The sequence below is a fragment of the Brassica napus genome, chromosome C3 (genome assembly GCF_020379485.1).
Source record: "Brassica napus cultivar Da-Ae chromosome C3, Da-Ae, whole genome shotgun sequence".
Classification (NCBI taxonomy): Eukaryota; Viridiplantae; Streptophyta; class Magnoliopsida; order Brassicales; family Brassicaceae; genus Brassica; species Brassica napus.
In genome coordinates this window covers 44,468,580-44,491,829 of record NC_063446.1, presented here as the reverse complement: position 1 = coordinate 44,491,829, position 23,250 = coordinate 44,468,580, and the positions used below count along the sequence as shown (strand labels likewise).

At 36.9% G+C, this 23,250-nt stretch overlaps 3 protein-coding genes across 6 annotated transcripts; 2 read left to right on the top strand and 1 right to left on the bottom strand.

Annotated features, from left to right (window-relative positions):
* Positions 1-3,676: 3,676 nt before the first annotated feature.
* LOC106374008 (PH, RCC1 and FYVE domains-containing protein 1-like) lies at positions 3,677-9,381 on the top strand. Its single transcript, XM_022699829.2, has 9 exons — positions 3,677-4,007; positions 4,108-4,350; positions 4,451-4,537; positions 4,628-4,717; positions 4,804-4,884; positions 4,996-5,172; positions 5,238-7,397; positions 7,462-7,608; positions 7,693-9,381. The coding sequence occupies exons 2-9, from the start codon at positions 4,303-4,305 to the stop codon at positions 7,750-7,752; spliced, it is 2,850 nt and encodes a 949-aa protein (XP_022555550.2). The 5' UTR covers positions 3,677-4,007; positions 4,108-4,302; the 3' UTR covers positions 7,753-9,381.
* A 6,162-nt stretch (positions 9,382-15,543) lies between these two features.
* On the top strand, positions 15,544-21,362 carry LOC106345199 (ABC transporter A family member 8). Of its 4 annotated transcripts, none has more exons than XR_007320953.1 (18): positions 15,544-15,958; positions 16,036-16,354; positions 16,450-16,514; positions 16,596-16,740; positions 16,827-16,946; positions 17,064-17,188; positions 17,285-17,443; positions 17,530-17,692; positions 17,772-17,897; positions 17,975-18,058; positions 18,146-18,483; positions 18,559-18,759; positions 18,837-18,946; positions 19,025-19,109; positions 19,395-19,523; positions 19,615-19,720; positions 19,794-19,901; positions 20,585-20,686. XR_007320953.1 is itself a non-coding variant. In XM_048751561.1 (18 exons), the coding sequence occupies exons 1-18, from the start codon at positions 15,884-15,886 to the stop codon at positions 20,591-20,593; spliced, it is 2,448 nt and encodes an 815-aa protein (XP_048607518.1). In that variant the 5' UTR covers positions 15,546-15,883; the 3' UTR covers positions 20,594-20,686. The 4 variants fall into 4 exon arrangements, 2 of the variants coding, with proteins under 2 accessions (XP_048607518.1, XP_013639889.1); XR_007320952.1 differs by having other exon boundaries at positions 15,545-15,958; positions 20,627-20,856; XM_048751561.1 differs by having other exon boundaries at positions 15,546-15,958; positions 19,813-19,901.
* LOC106451842 (vacuolar protein sorting-associated protein 29) lies at positions 21,165-22,786 on the bottom strand. Its single transcript, XM_013893821.3, has 3 exons — positions 22,199-22,786; positions 21,822-21,959; positions 21,165-21,641 (listed from the first exon to the last, which is right to left on the bottom strand). The coding sequence occupies exons 1-3, from the start codon at positions 22,328-22,330 to the stop codon at positions 21,339-21,341; spliced, it is 573 nt and encodes a 190-aa protein (XP_013749275.2). The 5' UTR covers positions 22,331-22,786; the 3' UTR covers positions 21,165-21,338.
* Positions 22,787-23,250: the final 464 nt, after the last annotated feature.

Below are 23,250 nucleotides of genomic sequence, written 5' to 3'. Positions count from 1 at the left end.
AAATGGTGGGAACGGTTACTAAGTTACCGGAACAGTTACAAGACGGTTCCGGGTGGTTACTGGACTGCTTAACTGACTGGGACGGTTTACGGACAGTTGAGTTCTGGTACTGCTAAGGCGGTTATATAGAGTAGTTGGAACTGCCAGGAGTTAATGGGGTCAAGCTATAGAGTAATGGTTATATAGAGTAGTCCCCAAGCCTTGGACTGAGAGTTTGGAACTATGGGTAATGGCCAATACAGATTTATAAAAGGATTCAACCAAGCTATATATAGTATGGACATGTGCGGATTTGTTCTCACTGCCCCCTCATGGACATACTATAATCTTTAAGTGCTTTGGGACATCATGGCCTAATGAGTTTCCCTTGTGTTCATGCTACACACGTGAGATTCTATGGGATAACTCTTTGTGCCCTTTCCAATATCAATTTCGCATCATGTTTTGGACCAGGATGGCCAATCCGGTCATACCATAAAGTGTATAATTTTGTGGGTAAACCATTCTGCTTACCATGACTTTTGCCTCTATCATACTGATCTTGGCACAGTCTAGATCAATAGGGAATGCAGGTATAGTCTTTAGGACTTAATATGGCCTTGGGCGATTTTCATAACTCTGAAGGAACTGTTGTTTCCTTTTGCCCATTGTATCATTGTGGAAACCATTCTTATATCTCTATATTTTATAATCTCAATGGGTTTCTCTGGGTGAATATAAAGCATCTAAATGCTTGCCCTTATACATATCTGGCCATAGACCTTAATGTGTACCATACCTGCAATTTATGGAAGAAGTTCTAAGAAATGAAAACATAGAAATGAAAAACACCAAAACAAAGAACACATAAATTTAGATTGCAAATGTCGAAATCAATCTTCAGCCTTTCAGACAATCTGAAGTTTCATAATCCATAAGATCGTCCTTCTCATGATTGAAGTCATTTTCATCATCTTGGTAAGTCATATGGGCTTCAGGATTCTTCCCTTTCAGACTCTCTTGATAGATGTCAACACGATGCTTGGGAGTCCTACAAGTCTTAGCCCAATGATTTCTCATACCACATCTATGGCACACGTATTTCTCTGATTTAGTCGAGTGTTGGGGTTTGAAAGAAGATCCACGGCAACGACCATGGCCTCGTCCAAATGAGCCACGGTCCCGTCCATGGTCTCGACCATTTCCTCGCCCGCGGCCAAAGGATCTTCGACCACGGCCACGTCCGTTCGATCTGTCTCAACCACGGCCATGCTGGTCGTTTCCTTGGAAGTGGTTGGACTCTTTATTGTCCTCTGTAGCGTATGCATCAGGTAGTGGAGCTGATCCAAGTGGTCTCATCTGATTGTTTCTCATTAGTAATTCATTGTCTGCTCAGCGAGCAAGAAACAAGAAATAAGATTAGCATAGGTTTTGAAACCTTTCTCTCGGTACTGTTGTTGTAACAGCACATTGCTTGCATGGAAAGTGGAAAAGGTTTTCTCAAGCATATCCTGTTCTGTAATACTTTCACCACACAGTTTCATTTTAGAAACAATCTTAAACAGTGCAGAGTTATATTCGTCCACAGACTTATAGTCTTGGATCCTCAGATTCGTCCAATCAAACCGAGCTTTTGGTAAGATCATTGTTCTCTAGTGATCATATCTCGATTTCAATTCATTCCAAAGATCTAGTGGATTCTCAATGGTTAGGTATTGATCCTTGAGACTCTCAGCTAGATGATGACGAATGATCAAGATGGCTCTGTAACGATCATTTTCATTGGCATTATTGTTCTCGGTGATACACTCACCGAGTCCCTTGGATTTCAGGATGATCTTAGCATCGAGCGCCCACTGAAGGTAATTGTCTCCAGATATATTTAGGGCAGCGAAATCAAGGTTGTTGATTTTCGACACCTGAAGTTATAGATTAATATTTTTAGATCTTTTAGGAATAGTTTTTAATGTTTAACTGATTAGGGTTTTATGTTCAAACAATCAAACAAGCCTTCACAGCCAAGATCTATGCCTCATGGCCAATGAGCAAGCCGCACGGCCATGGATGCAAACTAGTTCATTTTTATGCATTTAGTTTGTCGTGTAATTGCAATCCTAACATGGTTTGTTTCTATCAGGACATGATGCAATCAAAACAAGCAAACCTATCGGCCAAGCAAAGATCAAGCCACATGGCTATTTGATTCAATTCAACACCATTCCTAGAATAAGTTCTAAGTGTAATTGCAATCAATCAATGTGATTAAGTTATGGTATGAATGCAACAAGTCCACACGGCCACGAGTATGATCAAGTCTAGAACAATTTAACCTAATATGTAGTTTCAGATTTCGATTTTAAAATAATCTAAACTAGGTCATTAGGGTTTTAGTTTAAACAAGCCAAACAATCAGATTCGAGTTTGAACAATCCTAACAATAGTTCTAGGTGATCAAATCAACCAATCAATGTTCAATTTCAAACAATCAAAATCGATTTTCAGAATTAGGGTGTTAGGGTTTCGATTTTATTAACAAGTAATTTAAATTTCAGGGTGATCAAATTCAATCTCAATCAATCAATCAATCAGTTTTAATTAATCAATAGTTTTCGAATTAGGGTTTAGGGATTTTGAAAATTTGATCTTAGATCAAAGGGATTTGATTTGAGATTCAAAACATTTAAGGTTCTGATTTTAATTGATCAATGGATCAATCTCGATTTTTAGGGTTTGGGGATCGGACTTATAGATCTTCGATTTACTCGCTTAGGGATTGATCTATTATCCTATGGCTTTCATCTTAGAGATTATATTTTAGGGTTTCATTCTTTACAATCAACCAAATTCGATTCATTATGTTCTTAGAATTCGAAATACCTTTAGTTTAGTTGTTTGTAAAAACCGGACCACCAAGAATGAACCTCGAGCTTAGACACGATCGGGACGCGAGCTGGCTGGGACGCGAGCGGGACACGAGCTGTCTTGGACGCGAGCTGGAACGGAGTCACGAACGGATTAGGGTTCGTCGGTATCATCGGGTTCGGATTAGGGTTCCAAAGCAAATCGGCGAGTACTGTATCTGTGCGTGAGGGCGCGTCAGTGGTCAGATCGACAAACGGTTTGAACAGACTGATTCCTCTCGGTCAGGGCTTCGTTGATATCTTGATCTTTTTCTGGATCCTCACGGTTTGGGAGAACGGCCTCTTCGAAGTTCCGAGGCAGATTCCATTTAGGGTTTTAGAGTTTTAGCGATTTGGTTTTAGGCTTAGGGTGTTAGAGGCTATCGTGTTGATAACGTGTTGTAAACTTAAGGATTTAGAACTGTAAGTATTTGTATATTATTAATGAATAAGTGTTCCCTTTATATAGGGGTTACAAGAGAGATAAATGTAAATACAATAATAGGAAATATTACAAATCATAAACATAAAAGAATTAGGAAATATGCAAGTTGTAGCCGTCTCTCTCTCCTCTCCAAGTCTCGCGGCCGCCTCTCTCTCTAGGGTTGGACCGTCTCTCTCTAAGGGTATGGGCCGGTTATGGACCGGATCGGTTATAGACATCCACCAATTGATTTATAACAAGCAGTATTATTGTGGATATATACATATTGTACCAAAAATGTGAGAACACCTTTTTTTTTTTTTTTTCAGTGCGTCAAAAAATGATTCGAGAAGCGTAGAAGGAAAAAAATGGAAACAACTGTAAATAACAGAAAAGCGCATCTGAGAACAACAAAAGGGACAATCTCTTTCTAATCTGTTGTTGTCGTCGTTGCTGGGTCACAGATCTCCTCGTTGTTTTTATTGTTCTTTTTCTCCAAATTCAACACAAATCTTTGTGATTCTCAAGAAAGTCATGCGAGAAACCTAGACGAGGAGACCCAGAAAGGGAAGGAGACAGATGTACTATTAGGGCATACATTGCTCGTAGCTCCTCCTCTCGCTCTCAACATTTGTTTGTTGCGTTGATTCGTCTCAGAAAGAAAAGAGATCTTCACAATTGCGACGTGTGTGCCAAGGAACTAGGTGCGTTTCTGTCTTGATCTTTCCTTGTTACATCGTATTGATAAACGAGATGATTGTTGATTCCATCTATCTATTGTTTATTATATTATCGATAATTTAGGTTTATTTCGATATTACGTGAGATGAACGCAACATCAAGTCCATAGGAGAAATCATCAAAAAACCAACACTTATAAACGGATGAAGCAACAAGCCCTAAGGGTTTTATTTATTATATGGGGCGAGCATTGGAATCATCTGTTGCTCTCTTTCCACTTAGCTCCTGTTGCAAATCAAAGTATCTACTAAACTTGGAATGGCTTGTTCCCAGAGAAGCCTTCCCACAGATAGGGAGAATGAGCAGGTGTGTGTTGTTTCCACCTCTCTTGAGCTTCTCTTTTTTTCTCTTTTTTTTTTGTGGGTAAGGCTACCTTCATTTTAGTAAAAAAAAAAAATTGATGCAGGCGATAGCGATTCTGAAGAAAGGAGCGTATCTTTTGAAATACGGCAGGCGTGGAAAACCTAAATTCTACCCTTTTCGGCTTTCAAGTGTATGCATTCATAATGAAATTATTATCTCCTTTACAGCTGCAAAAAAATCATTGTAATGTGATGCTGGTTTTGTCTCAAATGCTATGCAGGATGAAATCTTTTTGTTATGGTACTGTGGGAAAACAGAGAAACGTCTTAAACTAAGTTCTGTGACAAGGATCATACCTGGACAGCGTACTGTAAGATTTTATTAATGCATTTCTTTGGTAACATTTCAGCTGTAGATTTTTTGACAAAACAAATGTTACTTTAACAACTTCTCCAGTCAGTTTTCCGACGATACCCTCAGCCCACCAAGGAATATCAATCTTTTTCTCTTATTTATGGCGACCGTTCTCTTGATTTGGTAAGTAGTTTTTCTCTAATTGTTCCCTGATGACAAGCATTAATCTATGTTATAGTGAAGCAGCAGATAACTTAAAGAGGTATAAGCATGTATTGAAACTTTGTGGATTAGGTATGCAAGGACAAGGACGAAGCTGAGTTCTGGATCACAACCCTTCGAGCTCTTCTCTCACGAAACTGCTCTTCTTCATTAGTACTTCACTCAAGAAGCCGTAGCTTTGTTCCTGACTATGGAGGAGAACAAAGTAGCTCCAATATCAGATCAGTCAGCAGTGATACAAGCTGCGAGGTCTTTCTAGCTTCAAGATTTGTTACGTACTCAATATCCTATCCCTTATATGGTAATTTTTGCAGGAACATGCAAAAAAGGCTTCAGGATCTCACATTAACACTCCACAGAGACTAGGGAAAGTTTTCTCAGAGGTGTTGTCACAAACAGCAGTACTAAGAGCACTCTCTTTGGACGAAATGGTCCATAAACCTCATAACACATCTCCCGAAACTGTAGAGAATCGACCTACTAATAATCATTCCCCTGCTGTTGATACAAGTAAATATACAGTTTCCAGTGCACTGAGCTCATCTAGTCAAGGATCTACTTTTGAGGACTTGAAGTCTCTCTGTGATGTCTTTGTCTGGGGAGAAAGTATTGGAGATGGCTTATTATTAGGATGTGGTGGTGGTGCTATGCACAAAAGTGAAAGCAGCTCTTCCCTGACGGCTGAAACCTTTTTGCCCAAAGTTCTGAAATCACACGTGGCACTTGACGCACAGGGCATTTCATGTGGCACCAATTACGCAGTGTTGGTCACAAAGCAGGGACAGATGTACAGCTGGGGAGAAGAATCTGGAGGCAGGCTAGGACATGGAGTTTGCTCCTACGTTCCGCAGCCCAAACTCATCGATGAGTTTGACGGATCATCAGTGGAGTTAGCTGACTGTGGGGAGTTTCACACCTGTGCGGTAACATCCTCAGGGGACTTATATACTTGGGGAGATGGAGCTCACAACGCTGGGCTCCTTGGACTTGGTAGTGAAGCTAGCCATTGGAAACCAGTACGAATCCTCGGCCAGATGGAGGGTATAAATGTCAAAACCATCTCTTGCGGACCTTGGCATACAGCTTTTGTGACGTCAGAAGGTAAGCTGTTCACATATGGTGATGGTACATTTGGTGCGCTTGGGCATGGAGATCGTGTAAGCACTAGCGTACCGAGAGAAGCAGAGGCGCTAAGTGGCTGCAGAACAATGAAGATAGCTTGTGGCGTTTGGCATTCAGCTGCTGTTGTCAGTGTTTTCGGAGAGGCAGCGTCGTGGGGAAAGCTCTTTACTTGGGGTGATGGAGAGGATGGGAAACTCGGACATGGGGACAAAGAGTCTAGACTAATCCCATCTTGTGTAGCTGAGCTGGATGCAACTAGCTTTCAGCAAGTAGCTTGTGGCCAGAGCGTTACTGTTGCTCTCTCTGCTTCTGGACAAGTTTATGCAATGGGGGTTCTTGATCCGGGTCACGAAAACGTTGTGAAAGCTCCTTCATGCATTGAAGGAGGTCTAGGAAAGAGCTGCGTCCAAGAAGTGGCTTGCGGGTTTCACCATATCGCGGTTTTGAACTCGAAAGCTGAGGTTTACACTTGGGGCAGAGGATCGAACGGGCAGCTCGGCCACGGAGATACTGAGAACAGACGTTTGCCGACACTTGTGAGAGCTTTGAAAGGCAAACAAGTGAGGAAAGTGGTGTGTGGCTCTAACTACACAGCCACCATTTGTCTTCACAAACCGATCACCGGTACGGATAGTTCAAGGTGTTCTGGTTGTCGCCATCCTTTTAACTACATGAGGAAGCTACACAACTGTTACAACTGTGGGAGTGTCTTCTGTAACGCGTGCACTAGCAAAAAGTCGTTAGCAGCAGCCATGGCTCCCAAGACCAACCGGCCTTACCGCGTTTGCGATGACTGCTACATCAAACTCGAAGGAGTTCGAGAATATTTAGGAACTCCAGCCAACAACAGTGCTAGATTCTCAAACGCGAGTCTACAGTCTAGCATTAACGAGATGGACGATTTTGGTACAACACCACAGCGTCAGCTACTTAGAGTGGACTCGTTTGATTTCTTCAGACAATCCAAGATCCCTGATCTCAAAACCATAGGTGAAACTTCAGGAGGAAGTCACGCCTCTTCTTCTAGTAGTTTTAACCTAAAAGGGATACGACAACTCTCGAGACTCGCTTCTTTTGATTCTGTTAATCAACAAGGCAAACAACGTACCAAGCATTGCGCTTCGAAATCAGACACGTCCTCTCTTGTAAGACACTCGGTGACTTGTGGTCTCCCGTTTTCGCGTAGAGGTTCTGTTGAGTTGTTTCCTTTGTCGATAAAATCGAGCCCGGTTGAATCCGTTGGGAATACTTCGGACTTCACCGCTGACATAACAGATACAGAGTTGCTGCAAGAAGGGACAAAGAAACCAAATCAGTGCCTTAACCAGGAGATATCAGTTCTCAAAGCACAGGTACCATTTAAACCGCGTGTTTAATCAAATGTTTATATAAATGTAACTTTTTACTAACTCTCAGGTGGAAGAGCTTACTCGGAAAACAAAACAACTCGAAGCAGAACTTGGAACGACATCGAAGAAGCTTGAAGTTGCGGTCTTAATGCAGCGTGATGATGCAGAGAAGATCAAAACTTCAGAAGAGATAGTCAGGTCCCTAACTCTGCAGGTACACACATTCACATTTCTACTTAGAAATATGATTTTCGAGCTCTAGTAATGGAGGTTTCAATGCTTCTTCTTCTTGTTGTAGTTGATGGACGCGACCAAGAAAGGAGTAGACAAGACAAGGAGACGCCGAAGCTCGTTTTGATGTAATCCTTTTAACTATATATAGAGAACAAGAAAGCAAAGAAACAGGGGAATAGATTGAGAATACAAGATTGAATGTAAAATACCACAAGTGTAATAATAAAGCTCTTACCAAATTACATATTACATTTTTGTATAATATTATTTAACTATGGAACAACAACATGCCCTTTTTCAAAAAAAAAAAACTATGGAACAAGAACATAAACACACACTTGTGTTCGAAACTGACAAAACAAAACAAAGTTGGAACAACCTTTTGATTTTGGTTTTAGTGAAAAATCAACAGAAGCTTCTTCATTTCGCTAACAATTGCCAAGCTAATGCTCATCATCTGGTTCGCCGTCACCATCTCTTTCTTAATCTCGTTTCTCACGACTGTTCCCGAGGTTAGGGTTTAACGGGAAGATGGAGAAGGAGGAGGTCAAAATCTCAACTATCTTAAATAGAAACAATTAATCTTATATACTCTTACTTAATCTACATAATTCTCATACACTTAATAAAATAACATAATTCTAACTTTACCCTTATTATTTTTCTTCCGTTTCAATTTTCGATTTTCAAATTTTAGATCTCATAAATGTAAAACTTGGTATAACAAAGGGTTTTAGTTTAACTTATAACAGATTTTGACCCGTCCTTAAATTTTAAAAGTGCATGTATGTTTTCGATTTATTCCTAATTGATCTAAAGTTGCTTTTATTTTTTGTTTCATATTTAACAATTGATTTTTTTATGTTTTATCATTTGTTATTCTTATTTTCAAAGTATGGTATTTAAAAATTTAAGTATGAATATCTATTTATAATAGTTGGGTGAGGTGCTAATAATCTATTGTTATTAAAACAATTTATCAAAAATTAGGATAAAGATTTTTTTAACATATCAGTTGTTATTAATCTATTGTTTTTGTTGGATTATTAGTTAACATATTTAAATATTTTTAAAGGATATTTATTTTATTGGAGTGTTAATCACGAAAAACAAATATGATAGTGTAAAAATAAACATAAAATCTTAACTTAATTCGGTTATAAATCCGTTTAAAATCAATATAGATAAGTGATAAATATTCTAGTATCAATAATAGTGTACTCTTTTTTCAAAGTGAATTTAATGAAAATTATATAAGTTATCATAATATATAAGGTTGCCAAAACCACAATATTAATTACTATAAATAAGTTTTAATATTAAATAAATAACAATAAGTAGAAGTTAATGTATAATAGTTATTCAAAAAACCTGAATAGATTTTATATAGTCATATAAATAACATTTGAAACATTTGATATGGTTTATGTCAAACGTTAATAAAATCCGGATCTTTTGTAAACACATTTGAGTGAAATAAATGTGAGTTTACTAAAATGTAACAGAATTTAATTTTGCTATAAATGGGGTCAGTTATAATATTTAGTTGTATTTAATAGGTTGAACTAACAAATGAATAGATCCAAACAACTTATTAAGGGGGGGGTGGGCAAAGAATTTTAGAGGAGTTATTAAATTTTGAGATTCCTTTGTTATTGGTTTGTGAATTTTTAAAATCTAAATAGAATCCATTGTTATTGGGGTGATGATTTTTAAATTTCACTCAAAATCATTTGTTATTGGAAAAGTTTAGTTTTCATTGATTTTAAGATTCTATTAAAATATGTTGTTATTGTGATGTAAATTTTCTTTGTTTTTACTCATAGTACTCAACTTTGAGAATATCATCTATACCCATAAGATTTTTGAAATCAATGTAATAAAATACACTCACATACAAAAAACTCAAATTGAAGAATGAAATAATATACAAATCACAACTTTAACATAATACAATTCACAACTTAAAAAAATTTAAAAAATTTAAAAAAAATTTAAAATAAAAATTGTAAAAATAGTTTTAAAAAGCACTTTCAAATTTTTTTAATAAACATTTCAAAATAATAATTCAAATTTTTTTACGAAAATTCAAATTTAAAATATATATTTCGAAATTATATAAAAAATATTTTTTATTTTTTATTATTTATATATCTATAAAGTAAGAAGTAGAAATTAAATTTTTTGGTCATTTTATTTCTTGAAATCTTTTTTGTGACAAAAACTTTTTTAAAAGTTGTTTAAGAATTGCCTTAATTGAAATGATTTTCTTTCTTTTTTTTTCTACCACCATTAATTTCTTACTTTAAAAGTTAATAACAATCAATAGAATTATATACACAAGTAATGAAAATCTGTGTAAAAGTATTTGATAAAATTTGTTAAATCTAGTTAACTTGTAAAATCCTCTCAACTATTAAAATCATCAAATTCCACAGAAATTCATGTTCCAATAACCCCCCCCCTAAGTAGAATTTTGGGAATGATTTTTACCTCTAGCTTTACCAAGTTATACCTCGACAATAGTTTAATTGGGTAAAACTAGGTGTCAGTTATATCTCATGTTCAAAAAATCGGTTTAGACGGGCGCTTGCCGGCGAACATATACTTGGCGGCCAACTACCGCGGCGTAATGAGCCAAATCGGACATTAAATCGGATTTCTGAAAAAATTCTTGTTTTTGTTTCATCCTACTATATATTAAATGAGAAGACACTTAAGTGACTTTTGATGATGTGCCGCTCATATAAGAGCTTTCATTTTTTTAACATTGAATTTTTTTTTGAAGAGGTCCAACATAGTGCAATATAACAAAACAGATTGTGAGTTCTAACACCCGAAACAAATGTAACAATAAAACCGATAAAACAGTAAAAGATACCAATATGTATCATCAAAGCTTCAAAAGAGACCAAGCGGATTTTACGAGCAGAAGCATGAAGAGGATGAATGCTCATTAAACATGCAAGTAGAAGCTCATACTAGGGTTATAACCTTGAGGGTGATGACATGATTTAACTAAATCGGACCACCGCAGGCTAGTAGTACCAAGGTCAGATCGAGATCCTTATATATTGAGCTACAAGGGAGCAGTGGAATCACAAGGAAGAGAGTCTGGTCCTGATGGTAACAATCAGAGGTCAGGTCAACAAGGTCCAAGAAATAAGAACTACAAGGGCAAAGGTTTTGCCTATGATAATAGTAAATATGAGGATCACAACAAACCTGGTTATAAGAGATCAAAATGGAGATTTTTCAAGGAATTTGAGACAGCCAATTCATCTTCTTCCTAAAAAGACATCAAAGAGGTATGCTATGGATTCAAGAGGCATAAATGATCTCAACACTCAAGATATAGGACAACATTTAGATGAGAATCAAAAGCTCATGCTCGATGCTTTTAGAAGTGGAAAGAGTGGTGAAAAAGGCCAGCTTTCAGTTTCTAAGACTCGCAAGTCCCTTACTTTTGAAGATAACTCCTCGGCAATTGCTGTGGAAGACTTGAAGAGTGCTGAAGATACACTCCATAAAGAGGCAGATGTCCCTAAAGAGGCAGATATAAAGGAAAGTGAAAGATAGAAGATAGAGAAGATGTAAGATATTGTTGAAGATAATGACTCTGAGTTAGTTCTTGAGGTTGAATCTACTGAGCATCGGAACTGCAAGCTTCCGATCATGTGCAACTGGGTCTTACTGACGCGGATTTAGATATGGAAGAGGATGATCAGTTAGAGGAGAATGATACTTATGAAGTCATGGAAACCTATGAAGGGAAGGGACACCAAGCTACCAAGAAGAAGCTGGTGAAAGCAGGGGGTGTATTTATGGGAGGTACTACTAAGAAGAGGATTGTGCAGAGCCTCTTTTCTCCAAAGAAGAAGCTACTGGCCAAGTAGGCAAGTAAGGTGGGAGATAAGGGAATACTATCCCAAGGAAGGCTCCGGTAAGCCAGCAGCTGATCAGGAATAAAAGTCTGAAGTGTTTTTAAGTCTGAAGTTTAAATTTTCATGAATACGTATTGGGATATAGTCATTGAACCCCATGAGTTTCTCTTTGATTCTGTTTTTCTTATCTGTTATGAGCGTCCTATGAAATCTGCAGGGTTTTTGAATAAATGTTTTGATTACCAGGTTTTGTTTAAGAGGCTAGTTGTTAGTGTTTATTTATATTCTTTGGTTTTGTGGATGTGGAACTTAGTCCAAAGACAGCCACACTTAGTTAAAGTTTTAGCGATCAGAATATTTCATATTCTATGGCTTGGTTCTTATGTGATATGCAGTTTTTGGGTGATAAGTCGAGTCATGAATTAAGAGATAAGAAACGTGTTGTTTATCTCTCAATGGTTCTACTGTAAATTATGATAAAAGAAATATCTATGGGTATACGTGTCTTGGATGAGATGGTGTTGTTGTAACGATTTGTATATTGATTCTGGAACTTGGGACTTTTATTGGATAAGGCATATTGCCATGGAACTCTTGATAAGGACTATCGTCGAGCATCATGTGATGCAGGTTGGAACGATGCTTACATATATTCGTAATGGGACTTGGATGATCATGGGTTGAATTCAGATCAAGATTTATATATTTGTGATATCACTCAAATTATCCTAGAGCGACTTTTACTCTTTCAAATAAGAGGTTCAGTTGCAGTACGTAGGAATCGAATCCACAAGAAGCGAGGGCACACAATAAATCTGAAGCAGTAATGATTAAGCTATGTAGTAAATTAGAAATCAGTAACTGAGTGCACACAATAAGAGGTTCAGTTGCAACTCATATCTAGGAATAAAGCCATCAATTTGAACAAGTCAAGAACCAAGACTATATATGATGCTTGTTATCTTGGGTTATCACCTTCTTTATCACCATGTCCTTAACCAACAAAGATTCATTATCAAAGGTAAATTAATCTGATGTGTGTTTGGAGACCAATAGCAAAGATTTGGTAATAGGAGGACAAAAAATTACATCATCAAGTGGAAACGTACTCCTATGCATAGAAAATAGATCTGACATGATTAATAGAAAGTCACCATTACCGACTATAACTTGATCAATTCATAAATATGATTATGTTGATTGTAACTGAGAACCATCATTAGTGATATGAGCAGAAGCATCATAGTCCGGATACCATTAGTAACAAGAAAACTGTTCATGATCTGAAAGCTTCAAAGTGATCAAGGCTTTGTGAAGAATGTCTGGAGACTGATACTCTTGATCAAAATGGTTGTAGTATCTAGCAGCTGAATGTCCATAACGTCCACCAATATGATAGGTAGGTTTGGAGCCATTGTTGGAGCATCTGAACTGCTGGTGAAACCCACGACCACTAGTAGAGTATGTACCTAAGCCACTAGAGTTTCCTGAACCTCTCCCAAGATTTCCTTTGTCGTTTAGTATCCTCGGCCTCTATTGGAATAGCCTCTTCCAGTATAAAAGGCCAAATGTGGATAACATCAGATGCATGGTTATATACATGTAGCTTGTCATCAAATTTAACAAGATTGGAAACAACATCTTCAAAACTCATCTTAGAAGTATAGTCCATAGAATGATGTATGACTGTAGAAATGGACTCATATTATTTACCTTAACCACTTAAAGGATCATAAATCATTTCTTGTTTTTAAACCAGACAACATATCGAGTCTAGCTGGTCACGGATACTCTTAACATCACCAAGGTACTCAGCCATAGTTTTTGGTTCTTCGACATACCTTGTAGGTTGCGTTAAAGGTCAAGCTTACGAGTCAAAAACGCTGTTGTGTTACTTTCTGAGGCTGAACCAGACTTCTTGAGAAAAGTGAAGACCGTAGACAGAGTGTCAGAGAACCAAACAACCACGCTATGAAAAGATGATCTCTGTGGATGCATTTGATGAACTCCGAGTTTTCTTCCTCATACACCACATAATCATATCAGACTGACTGTTGGCAACGGTCGAGGAGAAGACCCATTTATGAACCCGAGCAGAGATTGACTGAAGATAAAAGATTCGAGCTACATTTTCCATAAAAGATATTTTGTGGAAGAGAGCTTCGAGGTAACACATTGTGAGATTCTCAATGATGAAATGGAAAGAGGATCCAAAGATTCGACCAAGTCTCTGATACCATGTAAATCTCACTAAAGCATGAAGTAGACGAAAGGATTTCAGATTTTTTTTTTTTACAACTTCAGAAATGTTTAAAGAGTCTCATGTCTTTTTATAACCAAGGCTTGATCTTATCCTATGCATACATTAGCACATGATTCCACAAGAATCTAGACACCCAAATCTGTTGAAGGTAAAGGTATCGTGTGCTGGCGTCTTTGTACTGTGCGATGGCCTCTTCGTACAGCTATCACCACAACTCCTTTGACTGAGTAAGACGTTGGAAGTTTTAACGGCTAGTGGTGTGTGCGTAGTAGGATTGATGACTTGTCTCGGGGCTTTGATGGTTGGCTCATAAGCGAGTGAAGATCCCTCTACTTCAGCTGGAGTGTTTGAGACACTTTGGCTAATACCATTGTTCCATCAGTAGCAGTTCAGCTTTTCTTCTTACGATCAAGAAGAATTCTTGAAGAGTCATGAGACCAAGTTGGATATATGTCTGAGATTCCAAACTCGGTTCTTTCATCGAATGTGTCGTTATAATGGCGTGAAGTTTCTTGGTTTCATGTATGATATCTCATACGTGTCTCCTTGTGATCGGATACATGCATGTAGTCTATAATCCATGTATGACAAAAAGGAAGTTGAACTTAGATAAATATATACATTAACAGAATATATATGGTACATAATGAAAATAACGAACCGGCTCGTCTAAGAAAACCAGCGGCGGATCACATATTTTCTCAATGTGAATCTCATATATACACTATCAAATTTGGAATTAATCTAGCTTTTAAATTTTCAAATCTTAGACATTTTATATGAGATTAGTGCATAGATACCATATAAATAATAAATAATAATAATTTTAATATGTCAAATCATAATAAGTATGTTGCCAAAATATTATGTCAACTAAATGTGGCAAAATATTGGGCAACTTTGTGTGGTGTGTATTATGCAACTATGAGTGGTGTGTATTAAAATCCTTGTAATATAAATAAGGAAGTTTGAAGAGTGTTGTAATCCAAGCTACTTGAATTGAGAGAGTTGAATCCCTTGTAATATTTTTGAGTGTTGTTCAGAGTCTTTAAATAAATAAAAAAAATTTTTAGGAAATCATTTCGCCTAAACCGATTTTTTTAACGTTGTGGCTTTCCAAAAAAATAAGCTTAAATCGAAATGGTTGAGATATTCACTTGTGCTTAACCCTGGGACGGATCCGGATATCCGGAAAATTTAGGGTATCCGGATCCGGATCCGGATCCGTCGGATCTGTGGATTTAATATCCGGATCCGGAGTCGTGGTTTCCGGATATCCGGATTTCGGATATCCGTCTCGATATTCTATTATCCGCGGATATCCGGATCCGGATCCGGATCCGTCAAAATAATTAAAAATAATTTTTTTAACAAAAAATACTATTTTTTTAATATAATACATAAATTAAATATTTATAAATATATTTATATATGTTTATAATATTGTAAAAACTAAAATATAATATTATAAGATTAATTCATGTATAAATATTAATATATCAAATATTAATATTAATAAAATTTAAAAATTTAATGTATTTTAAAAATACGGATCCGGACCTAAAAATTAAGATATCCGGATTCGGTTTGCACGGATCCAAGATTTTACTATCCGGATTCGGATCCGGGCACCCCGGATATCCTATTTTCGGAGCGGATCCGGAGCGGATCTCGGATCGAATCCGGATCTCGGATAATAAGTCCCCGGCCTACTTGTGCTAATGAACAAAAAATATTAAGCTTAAATCGAAATGGTTGAGATATTTACTTGTGCTAATGAACAACAAAAATTAAGCTTAAATCTTCTTCTTATATGCATATTTATATAGGTTTTGGTAAAAAGTACATTTCTTAGGTGAGTGATGCAAGCAAGCCTCTTACGTGGCCTACACGAAATAGAATTTACAAGAAAACACAACCCTATTGTCCAATACCTGTAGGCCACTTCAGTAACGTGTACAGTTAATATATGTCATCTCTTATTGCCTGATAAGAAACACCATAAGCTACTACAACTGTGCCTTCCATCGTGTCATATATACACACATTCAAGAAAACATATTTCGAGATTTCATTATTCGACTCCATCAAATCTTTATACATTATCAATGATGACGGATTCAAGGCCTGCAAGTATCTTGACTCAAGCCGATGCTTTACTTAGGAAAAATTTAGTTTTCCAGGTTTCAAATTTTTCTCAAAGATTTACTTAAACAGCCTAAACAGAGTAACATGTTGCCTTGTTTGTTCTTTGATGCAGAAACGTAACATATGGAGCAATGTACGTCTCGTCACGATCCCTTTCTTCCTCTGTCTACTTCTCGTTGTTATTCAGTTGCTCTTTGACTCTCAATTCAACGAGGACCATGGTCAATGTGGGTGCTTAAATGAGAAAACTTGTGGCTTAAGGTATTCTACTTCGGATCAAGCAGCGTTTTGCGTCATTCCTAACCCATCACAGTGGACACCATTACTTCAAATTCCGTCTCCTCAATACCGAGCCACGACTACACTGTACCTGAGCCATTCTTCACCTGTCACCTTTCTCTTCACCGGGAATAACCAGTCGCTTGGAGAAAGTATCAACCATATCAATAACTCCTTTACGAAACAAAATATTTATAAAATTTCTTTCTATTTTTTGTTTAATAAGTTTTTTTTTTTTGTTTTCCAGCTCTAATGCGGAATATGTATAGCAATTCACCTGAGTTTGGTGGAGATTTAGCCAATTATGTATTGGTAAGTTCTTGAATTTTTTATTTGTTTTTTGGTATTTTTCGCTTCATTTTGATTCTGTAACTTTATACTATATGTATGCAGGGGTCGTCATCTTTGCCTGCATACACCAATTATATGGACTCTTCTTTCATCTCAGATCTCCCCATCTACAATATCAAACACAAATGCTCACCGAACTCTTCCTTCTCAATCTTAATTCACCAACCACCTCTTTCATTCCCCAAAGGTAGTCGCCAAAATTCTATATCGAAATCTTGATGTATTCAAGAAAACAGAGTATTTATGGCTTGTTTGTTTGCCTTTTGAGTATAGAGATAACTTGTGTCAGAGGACTAAATTTGTGGCGGAATAGTACTTTCGATGTGAACAAGGAGCTTTTCAAAGGTTATCGAAAAGGAAATCAAGAAGAGAAGATTAACGAGTATACTGCAGGTCTCACATCATCATCATCATCATGATCATCATCATCATCATCACCATCATCATCTCATCTCACAATGATATGTCTTTAGATAGTAGTGTTCTGTGACTTAAGTTTCCATTTTGTAGCTTTTGATTTTCAGAACACAAATGGGAACAGACTCAATGTTAATGTTTGGTACAACTCTACCTACAAGAACAATACAGTGATTCGGCCTATGGCTCTGATTCGAGTCCCTCGCTTGGTCAACCTGGTGCTTATTTTGCTTTAAGCCTTTGCTCATCTCAATAATATATATAGATGTTATCATTTTACTACACAATCTTGAGTTCAGAATTTGTCTTTTCAGGCATCTAATGCATATCTTGAGTTCCTAAAAGGTTCTCAGACAAAGATCCTCTTTGAGTATATCAAAGAAATGCCCAAACCAGAGACTAAATTGACCCTAGACATCACCTCCCTGATCGGTCCGCTCTTCTTCACATGGGTCATTCTGCTGTTATTCCCTGTAAGTCTTTAAGATTGTCTGAATGAAACACTCGTAAACACTTCTCTCGTGGCTTTTAATTGAAGTTTTTATCTGGATCATGTAAGGTGATCTTAACCACACTGGTCTATGAGAAACAACAGAGGTTAAGAATCATGATGAAGATGCATGGACTTGGTGATGCTCCTTACTGGATAGTTTCGTACACCTATTTTGTTCTTGTGTCGATTCTATACATGTTGTGTTTCGCGGTATTCGGTTCAGCCATTGGTAACTAAGCCACAAACTCTATCGAATTTGCTAATATGTGTCTTTCTATGTTCATTATTCTTTTTACTTTGTCCTCCAGGGTTAAACTTCTTCAGGCTTAATGACTATAGTATCCAGCTTGTGTTCTTCCTGATTAGCATAAATCTTCAAATATCAGTAGCTTTCTTAGTATCTGCAATGTTTTCAGATGTTAAAACTGCTACAGGTACAGTATATCATCTTCGTCTTGAATCTTGATTCGAAATTCATTAAGTGATGAACACAATTGTTGAAATCATTCAGTTATAGCATACATATATGTCTTTGGAACTGGACTCCTAGGAATCTTTCTTTTTCAATTCTTCTTGGAAGATCCTCACTTCCCAAGTAAGTTCTTAAACCCCACTCAAGCATTTGCTAGTAGTCCAAAAAAAACGCAAGGTTTATGAGTTGATTCATGTGATTTTTCTATAGGAGAATGGATCATTGCAATGGAGTTATACCCTGGCTTTTCTTTGTACCGTGGGCTATACGAGTTATCACAGTCTGCGTTTGCAGCAGACTACCGTGGGGTTAATGGAATGAGATGGAGAGATCTTGGGGATGGAATGAAAGAAGTGACTTGTATCATGCTCATTGAGTGGCTTCTACTTCTTGTTTCAGCGTTTTACATTGATCAAATCACTTACTCTAGTAAACATCCATTGTTCTTCTTCCTGCAAACCCCTTCAAAGAAGAAACAACATCACTACTCTAACAAACAGATTTCCAAATTTGTCGTCGAAATGGAGAAACCAGATGTGTGTCAAGAGGTAAACAGATACAAGATCAAGATCTGTTTTTTTTTTAATTGACAAAATACTGACTTAAGATTATTATGGTGTCAGAGGGAGAAAGTAGAGCAGTATCTACTTGAATCAACTGAAAACTGCGCGGTTTTATGCAATAATCTGAAGAAGGTATACTCAGGTAAGGACGGGAACCCTCAGAAACTCGCGGTAAGAGGATTATCTCTTGCTTTACCTCAAGGAGAATGCTTTGGCATGCTTGGTCCTAATGGAGCTGGCAAAACCTCTTTCATCAACATGGTCTGTAAGATTCATATTTTTTTTATTGATCCTTTTGTCTTATAAAACTCCCATGTTCAGTCAAATGTTATGTGTAGATGACAGGAATCATTAAACCATCATCTGGCTCAGCATTCGTCCAAGGTCTTGATATTTTAACGGATATGGATAGGATATATACAACAACTGGAGTCTGTCCGCAACACGAGTAAATCTATATATATAATGTGCATCTTCTTTTCTTCCGAGGCTACATTGTTTCTTAGTTCATTTCATTTATCCACAGTCTCTTGTGGGATAAATTGAGTGGAAGGGAGCATCTACTTTTCTATGGAAGGCTCAAGAATCTTCAAGGTTCTGTCTTAACCCAAGTAAGTTTATGTTTTCACTTGATTGGTTTGTCAATGACTTGGAACATCTCCAACCCACTCTATTTTTCACTATAAAATAAAATTTACAGTAAAAATGCTCAAATGATACTATATTTTTTACTATTTGAATGTAACCCAACTCAATTATAGAATTATTATATTTTAAAGAAAAAAATAGAGTGATCCATTGGAGATTGTTTTATGTGCAAAGGAAATTTAAAAAAAAGAGAGAGAGAGAGTGTTCTCCCTTTTTTTTTGGTAAAAAGAGTGTTCTCCCTTTTTTAGGCTGTTGAAGAGTCACTTCGCAGTGTGAACCTTTTTCATGGAGGAAATGGGGACAAACAGATCAGAAGATACAGCGGAGGGATGAAGAGACGGCTAAGCGTTGCCATTTCTCTTATAGGAAACCCTAAAGTAACTTGAAACCTCTCTTCATATCGAAAGATCTATTATATGTTATTTAACTTCTTAGATGTAACAATGTCTTTTGAGGAAATTTCTCAAGGTTGTTTACATGGATGAGCCAAGTACTGGGCTTGATCCAGCCTCTAGGAAAAGTTTATGGGACGTAGTGAAACGTGCTAAGCGGAAAGGGGCGATAATACTCACCAGTACGTAGAGTCATCTATCTTCTTGTCTCCATTGTTCGTCTACCTCATATATCTTTATTATCTTCTCCATTAGCTTTGGTTATATGTTTCAGCACACTCAATGGAAGAAGCTGAAGTGTTATGTGATCGTCTTGGAATATTCGTCAATGGAAGTTTGCAGTGCATAGGCAATCCTAAGGAGGTAAAATTAAAACAGTACATGTTTTACTTATATATTAGGGTTTTCTGCAAATAAACCCTCAATGTGGTTTTTTTTTGCAAATTAATCCGCAAACTCAAAAACCCACAGGTCAATCCTCCAAGTGCCAGTCAAACCGCAATATAACCCTCGGCCATATTTATGTGTATTTGACTGTGTATAATTTTAACATTTTTTCAATACTAGGTCGTTTTGGCGCTAATTTTTTAATGAAAAAAATTTGTTGAACTCCACCTTCATTGTGCATTTACGCAAGCTCCCATGTCTGAGAAAAACAAGGTCATTTCGTTTTAGAAATCTATATAATTGCGTTTGTTAAATAAACAAATATATTTGTTGGCCGAGATGGTTATATAGCATGCACATGATATTTAAGGTTCAAATTTCAAACCACGAGTTCAACAAATTTTTTTCATTAAAAAATTAGCGCCAAAACGACCTAGTATTGAAAAAATGTTAAAATTATACACAGTCTAATACACATAAATACGGCCGAGGGTTATATTACGGTTTGACTGGCACTTGGAGGGTTGACCCGTGAGTTTTTGAGTTCGCGGATTAATTTGCAAAAAAAAACCACATTGAGGGTTTTTTTGCAGAAAACCCTATATATTATTAACGACCAATATTCATAAAAATGAACTTGGGCTATCGACATTCATCAGAAAATCTAGAGAAGAAATTTATAACTGAAAACATAATGACAGCTGAAGGGTAGATATGGAGGATCCTATGTATTGACTATGACAACCTCAGAAGAACACGAGCAAGAAGTGGAGAAACTAGTGCATAGCTTCTCCAAGAACGCAAAGAAGATATATCGAACCTTGGGGACTCAAAAGTTTGAGCTGCCAAAGAAGGAGACAAAGATCGCTGAGGTGTTTCAGGCGGTGGAAAAGGCAAAGAAGATGTTCCCGGTGGTTGCTTGGGGACTTGCAGACACAACGCTTGAAGATGTGTTTGTAAAGGTTGCTCAAACTTCTTAATTAAGCACTCTTTCTATATATATATATATATTTTTTTTTTTTTTTTTTTTTGCACTTCTGTTTACAAGTTCTGAACTAATAATATTATAAATCTTTATTTGTCTATTTTCAAATGTAAACACAAACGATGAAAACAAAATGTATGTGGCGTAAGGCCCTAAACTGGTTGGAGCCTTCAATTCCTTGATCAAAAAGAAAAATGCAATACATTTTCAAAATATGATGAGTGTCTTTTAACTGAACAAATAGAATTTTCATCTGTCGACCCTTAAACAAAAGTCTATAAACTTCAAATGACTTGCAAAACATTGTTCTCAGTGGTTCAAGTTCCAAATATTTAAACATTATTTTCACAAAGAAGCTATAGAAAGTTTCAAATTTCAAAAGTGATTCCAGACGAAAACATACAAAGGGGTTCAGTTTGTTAAAGGCGCTAAGGAGCAGAAGTGGAAGTGGAGGCCTTCTTAAAATCGATCTTGTCGACTTTAACCTCGCCATCGATGAGCTCATAGACATAGACCACAACTCGAAGACCATCGATATCCATAAGAACAAAGCTGGGGTTAACATCTTGGTTTATACTGCTATAAGCTCCAGTCGCAGAGCCCGGGTTTATGACAACTCCTCCCTCGTGTTTGTAGGCTGTGAACTGGTGGGTATGTCCTGTTACAAGTATGTCCACGTCGAGCTGTCTCTGAAGCATGGCTAGTGAGTCTAAATCACCCCATGGGATCACCTGTAGAACAAATCGAGAATCTCTTACAGCAATATTGTCGGTAAAAGAGTAGAGAGACGGATACTTTATGTGATCACTAATTCAATATAGTCGGTAAGAGGAAGATTATGTTATCATCCTTATAGCAAACTTTGGTAACAAATGAGTATTCATATAATAAGCAGCAAAAACAAAGAGAACCTGGTGGCCGTGGCACAGTCCCAGCTTGAATTGGCCAATAGTCAAAGTTTTAGTCTCAGAGTATCGTGCATCTTCGTCAAACTCACCTCGAACTATATGCAAATCAGGGCAGATAGTCTTCAAGTAGTCATGGATTTCCTAAAACAGTCAAAAAAATATGCTCTGCTTAACCACAAAAGACAAAATTGGAATGTAACTCCTTAAGCCAAGCAGATACAGAATAAATTAGATAAGGATTGAGTTAGGGTCTATTCTCGCTCTCAGGGTCATCTTTTCTTCTTCCTCATATGTAAGTATCCCAGAGACAATAACATCAGACAGAATGAAGCAAAATATTATTATTTTTTTTTAATTTATTTAAGAAAAAAAGAGCCTACTTTGATGCAGAGGTTTCCAGTGCAGATGATGTGTTGAATCTTGCCAGGAACAAGCATGGATTTGAACTTTGGGGGTAGATCAGCCGCTCTATGGGGTACATGAAGATCCCCCAATGCCAATACCAACACCATTGAAATCTCGACGAAGTTTAAGATTCCCTAAAGGAAGATCGAGCTTCCCAGATCAGGATTTAAATTACCAGATGGGTTTGGGTTCTCAGATATTGTCCATGGAAGATCCTTTCTTTTTTCCTTTTCTTCTAGCTCTGATGATCGCTCCTCTCGTCTTTTTGCCTCACTTGGTTCTCACCGGGGAAAAACTAATCGTCGTACGATACCTTTGACATTAACCGGTTCTAACATTAGTACAAGAAATTCAACAACCAAATCAACCCATATTAAACCGGACATTAGGGATGCTACAACGGCCTAACCCGTTTAAAACCCGTTTAGCTTTTTCTAATGGGGTTCTTAAATTATTGTATTTTTTTTTCATGCTATAACTTAAAATTAGTTGTTTAATTAATGCAAAACTTAAAGTGTTTTAGTATAGTATTTGATTATAAGAAAATGGTTGGTGAAAAGTTAGAATTTTTCAATATATAATGATTCTTGAAATCTGTATATTATAGCAAACCCTTTTTTTTTTCCTCTAACATCATTTTTATAGAAAAAAATTATGATCCAACGGTCAGATATTTCTGTTATTTTAATCTAAGAGATATAATACATTCTTCCTTACAAGAATGTTTACATCATCCAAAAAAATAGAATTTGGCAAATCTCCTATGAATATTATCTTTCTCAAACAACAATTTAGAGTAGTAAAATAGGGGTGGGCACTTTACCCGATACCCAAAGTCGCACCCGAATCCGATCCAAAAAACCCGAACCGAAATCCGAACCGAAGCAGAAAAATACCCGAACGGGTATTAAGTTAGGAGAGATTGGATATCCGAACCCGAACGGGTAATATCCGAACCCGAATGGATATCCGAAGATAACAGAACATATGTATACTTACCCTTATATTTCTAGTTTACATCTCTTAT